The 5,730-nt window shown below is 32.7% G+C and overlaps 1 protein-coding gene across 4 annotated transcripts in view; it reads right to left on the minus strand.

Annotated features, from left to right (window-relative positions):
• The window catches only part of LOC106466930 (transcriptional activator protein Pur-beta-A-like), a 71,671-nt gene that overhangs the window by 20,559 nt on the left and 45,382 nt on the right, over positions 1–5,730 (minus strand). For all 4 annotated transcript variants that reach the window (XR_002612313.1, XR_002612312.1, XM_013927248.1 and 1 more), the window contains exon 2: positions 4,133–4,251. Coding sequence is in view for 2 of the 4 variants with exons in the window: in XM_013927248.1 (XP_013782702.1) it covers positions 4,133–4,251 (119 nt within the window). In the remaining 2 variants the exon portion in view is untranslated. The remainder of the gene's footprint in view (positions 1–4,132; positions 4,252–5,730) is intronic.

Raw genomic sequence — 5,730 nt, forward strand, 5'->3', positions numbered from 1 at the left:
TTGTAGCTAGTGATGAGTTGGCCGTACGCGTTTCGAATGTCATTCTGCATCCATTATCAAGGCTGAATGTTGTGTGAATTGTGATTACTGTTGGTGGTAAATTTATAGGTATGGGTAAGCAGATGGTGGTATCTAGCTCGTGGCTTATCGACTTCTTGAGAAGAATTCTAAGAAGAAAGTAAACCTACAGACATCGGTCTTGTTTAACAAAATCTGCCTACAAGAAAATCTGTCACCAAAGTACACCAACATCCAATTACATTGTTGTCTAGGTTTTACTAATATTGGTGACGTCACATTACTCGAATCTTCCGTATTTTTCGAGGCCTCAGTGAATAAGGTATATATATATATATAGGTGGCTCGTGGGTGCAAGTCAAGAAGTACAAAGTAAAGTGAAGTTAAGTGCAGTTCGGTCAGAAAATTAGTTAGTGAAAGAAAATATAAAGTTAATCGATGTGTGAGTGGTTAGCTATAACGAGCAGTATTTTAAAGTGATTTTCACAGTTTAATAGAAATAAAGAGAATAATTTGTCTTGTCAAAGGGTGTTCTAAGGTAATTGAACCCGTCTGTGTGGACTTTGACGAAAAGGAGATAATTATTGGAAGTTCAGGATACAACTGTGGTAAGTGAATATATCGCTGATTATACAGTAAGAAGCAAAGTAAAGAAAAATAGTTCGTCTTGTCAGTTGGATTTTAAAGTAATTGAATCAGCCTGAGTAGACTTTTGACAGGAAAAGAGAATTATTTAGAGTTTTAGATACAACTGTGATATCCTATAGTGTAAAAACATTTGTGTACATACGTTTGACTTGTTTTGAATATATTATTTTAAAACAAGTGTATTGTGTGCTGTCCGTTTATTGTTCGAATTTATCACTAGCAAGTCACAGGCACCTACTGTAGATAAATCATCTGCCCACATATACATAAAACCCTGACAGCCAGGTATTTCCCTGTCTTTCCACTCTCCAGTTCATCCAACTAGAACTACTTTTCCTCGACTTCACACTGTTGTTTCAATGAAGATGGGACATTAGTTCCCTGTCATAAATTCGTCCCTCTTGAACCAATTTAGGCATTCCTCGGTTCAAGATAGAAATTCTATTACTATGAGGTGGGTATCCTCCTTGGATGTGGACGACCGAGACTAATGTCTCAGGTGTTGTTTTTTTTTCAAATCCGAAATTGTCTGTCCACCTTTTGCTTCCCTCAGTTCACCCACAGTGATTGAATTTTCTATTCACAACCCTTCCCTTTGGGTTGGCTTTGGTCTCGTGTGTTTTCAATTAAGTTCAGTGGGCTTTTGCTCAGAGGTTGATTCTTTAGACTTACTGTTCTACTACTTTATGGACGATTGGCTTCTACTCGCTCAATCCCAGGAGATATCCATTGTTGCGACCTCTTTTCTCATTCGAAAGTTGTCTTATATGAGGTGTCTGGTTTGGCTCTCCATTTCAGTCTTGACCCCCAGCCAGTATCATATTCACTAGGGTATATTCCTCAATTTTCATGTGGGTCAGGATGAGCCTTCTGCTTTACATCTTTGAGACATGGAGCTTCTGAAATCATAGTTTTCATGCCTCCTTATTTTCAGTGTAAGGGTATTTATATCTTTTTGTGAGCTATCTCTTCTCTTGAGTCCTTTGTTCCTCTCAGAAACACCTATACATATCCCTTTCAGGATATTTTGGTTGATCAATATAGGTTTTTATTCATTTCTATCAAGACTTCTTGAACTTACGTGTTTTTCTAACATCATGAATGTCTTCAAGATGTTGCCTGCTTTTTGGGTTGATATAATTGCACTGGTATGAGATTGAGTGAGTGTATCCTTTGATGGGAAAAAGGGCAGGGTGTTTACCTGGAATTGTAATGCAGGCTATCCCATACTAAGAACCAAATTATTGCCAATAGTTGTGCCAGCCAGATGAGTCTTCTGTTCTCCTTGTGGTGCAGGTTCAGAATGATTCATTTGCTTATTTTCGCATGTATTTAATGCATTTCTCAAATAATGTAAAGCTTGAATTATTGCCCCAGCCACATTAAACGTACTTTCTCTGCTAATTGCCCAAAAAATAATAGTTGGTTGAGCAATCTTCCATATTACTCTTTTATGCAATGGCGCAAAGTAATAGCTGTTTGTTCTGTGAAGAGATGATTATCAATCTGAAATACATTTTCACACATGAAAATACTAATACTCATGGTTTTATGTCAGCTGTAAAAGTATAAATAATTATGATATAAACATCAGAATTAGAAAAATAATAATATTTGAAGTAAAATATTATACTCTTTTATAAGTACTAAAACTATAAATTTTCAATATAAATACTTTTTCAGTTAAGTTAATCCTAGTGTGTATCAATGACTATGAGTGGCTCAAATTCTAGAACACATATTCAGATCCTTTTGAGCTCTGTGAATCCTTTCAACATGATGAGTAAAGTTCTTATAGATCCCAACCTAATTATTCTCTGGCCTAAGGGGCTAAAATAAAGTTAATTTTCTTTTTAAACAGTTTCTTAGTGGTCATTTTTAATACAGGTAAAATCATTACAAATTTGGCACTGAGGGTATACCCAGAATTCCCCATGTCATCATCTGTCAGAATGTCGAAACTATTATTCTAATCAATTTTGTAAAACATGTTTTGATGTTTCGGGAATTGTAATATACTGAAGTATACTTCTACATCAACATTTCAGAGTTACGAAATAGACTGTATTCTAATATACTGAAATCTGATATTTCTACATGAACACTTAAGTGACTAGATAGACGGTATTGTAATATACTAAAATTTGATACTTCTGTGACATATCCAGGTAAAACTGAATTAACTCTAAAGCTGTGCTAGATAACAGGATATTTGATCAATGTGTCGATTATGGAGTAAAACTAAAACTCTTACTCTTGGTGTTAATAGTATATGAAATAAAGAGACTTGACAAAAGTGAAACACATAATAAGCAGTCTATCAAGACAAAAAAAAACAACAAACAAACACAAACACAGTCACTTTTACTTTTCTTCTTTCAAACTATTTAGTAGAGGCCTTTTATCTGACTGTTTGAATAAATATCAAAGTTCAGACTGTTTTGGCTATAGACAGTGTTCCAGACTGTTTAAATCAACGGTTTCTTAGTATGCAATAAACCTCGTATTACCCAGAGCAACACGTACTACCCACGTGGCTGGTCATTCTCATTACAACATAGGTGGGGCCATAAACTCTAGATATCATCTAAACAAACATCGAAGGATACTGTTGTCGATATCCTTATATAATATGTCCTATTATGCAATGTTCTCCTCCCCCTATTAACACGTATTATCTGTTTTTGAGTACAATACGTGTTTGCCCCTGAAGAAGAAAAGTCCACCTTTCGAAAGTGCTCGGGTTATAGGGTTTATATTCATTTCTATCAAGATTTCTTGAATCTACGTGTTTTTCTAACATCGTGACTGAAATTAGATCAGATACCAGTAGGCGATTTCACACAGTACCCTAAACTTTAATTTTGTAACATGTAAAACAGTGTTTTGATTTGGTAAACACCTTATGAACAAACTATTGTTATAATGTTGTACTTTCATTGGTAGATTTTTTCAAATTATCTGATGAAAATTATTCTACTTTCAGCTCATGGGATGAGAACAAATTACTTTATTCCCTCCTTTCAGGTTTCTAAAACCTTGAATACCATTACACTCCAATAAATTACTGTAGGCCTATATTACCAATTGCTTTTAAACCTCTAACAAAACGAAGATTGAAGTAAAGTCAACTCACTTGCACAAAGTATCTCAATCAGCGCGATAGCAAACAGACACTGATTGATTTAACTCTCTATTTTGAAATAACTCTACACACTTCATAACTTTCTCGTATTTTCAATCTAGCTTCGAATGTAAGAGAAAAAATGGATGTCAACTTAGAACTTTCTAGATGTTTTAGTCCTATCTTAACATCGTGCACATTCTAGCTAACAAATGGAAATAAATTACAACATTTAAAATATAGCTTACAAAACTATTCAAGCTACAATACAATTCAGTGAACGAATCTTCATACGTAATTCTTTAAGGTTATTTGTCTTTTATGTAACAAAAAATATATTACCTCAGCAACTTTAATGAATCTCCCTCTTCTGTTCTGTTTAACATCCAAGTAAAATCGTTTGGATTGTATCTGTAACACTTTGGTAGCCAGTTCTTGTTCATGGGCTGGCATATGCTGCCCTACAAATAAAAATAGAGCCAAACATCTTACATGACAGATTTTAATCGATAAATTAATAAAAACTGCAAAAGGAAACCGAATAACAAATAGTGACATCATCAGTGTGAAGTTTATTAATTACCCTAATTTATCTTTACTGTACTGACGTTAAGTTTGCCGTAATTTTTAAGCCCAAGAAAGTGTGTTATAGCATTTAATAAGTAAATTATTATTTTGTCTGACAAAGATAAACATTTTTTGTAACTATGCCAATGATTTGGTATGGAAAATATTAGAATAAATTAATGTTTTAAACTTATAAAAGCTGAGTAGATAGGAATACATATTCCATCAATAATGTCAATGAAATGCATTAATTCACCTCAGACTTAATATTTATTAAAATAAAATGCCTAGATGGAAGATTAGTTAAAGCATTAAATATTTATTCCACTTGTAAAATATTATCAAAATTACGTATCATTACACAAAGCAATGCCATAAAGCTTAAAATCTGAAGATACCTTCAAAGTACTAGAGAATATCTCACTTGCACTTTTTCATTTCATGTTTCCTGCACTCACTGACTATTGCGTAAGTAAATGACAAGTGAAATGCTTAGAAGTGGGATTTTTTAACTCTTCTACTATTTACATGTAATGAATTCTGCATATTAATATGTTATAATCCTTAGAGCATGGTATTAAATTAAACACAGGTACAGTAGGTCATCTTTTAAGTCTTAGATATTCAAAGAAGCAACATTTACAAACAATAATGCTCATTATATTATCTATACAATGAACTATGTGAAATAAATCAAAAGACAATGTGTACTTGCTTAAATATATTTCCGAGAAAAAGTTTTAAAGGACAACATGAAAATGAACAATTTATAATTTTTTTTATTTTATTTTATAGAAAATATTTATGGGATTGTATTGCAAAGTTTGAAACTAATCAGAAGTTCTAAACTCTTTTAACATTATAATTACCAATGGGCTTTTTTAAAAAAAAAATCAAATTATTCACGCACCAGACTACTTGTGCATCCAGACTTTGTTAGTTACAAGGTTTTAACAATGTACGAGTTACACAAATAAATGTAAATTAATCAAGAATATTAATTATTTCTGACTCTCAGTCCACTGTAAGTTTTCTCAAAGAAAGTGTTGTAGCAAAAAAAGTATAAAATGATTAAGTATAATGCAATATATGGACCTTGCCAGTATTACAAGGTATAAAAAGAAATTGATTATTTGAGGATTAAGTTTTTCCAATAAAAATTTAGTAAATTTGATAATGGGTACCCAATGAATATATTAACGTTTATTATGTATTACAGGTTGTCACCACTGTGTCAAATAATATTGTTGCGTCTTCGAGATCATGTGATTCTCACGCTATCTCCTTTCTTGAATTATCCTGTACTTTGGCGAATGTTCTAGTTCTTACTAGATATAGGGTAGGCGGATATATATAAGAGTGGAATGTAACGT

The sequence above is a fragment of the Limulus polyphemus genome, unplaced genomic scaffold (assembly GCF_000517525.1).
Source record: "Limulus polyphemus unplaced genomic scaffold, Limulus_polyphemus-2.1.2 Scaffold2427, whole genome shotgun sequence".
Taxonomy (NCBI): Eukaryota; Metazoa; Arthropoda; class Merostomata; order Xiphosura; family Limulidae; genus Limulus; species Limulus polyphemus.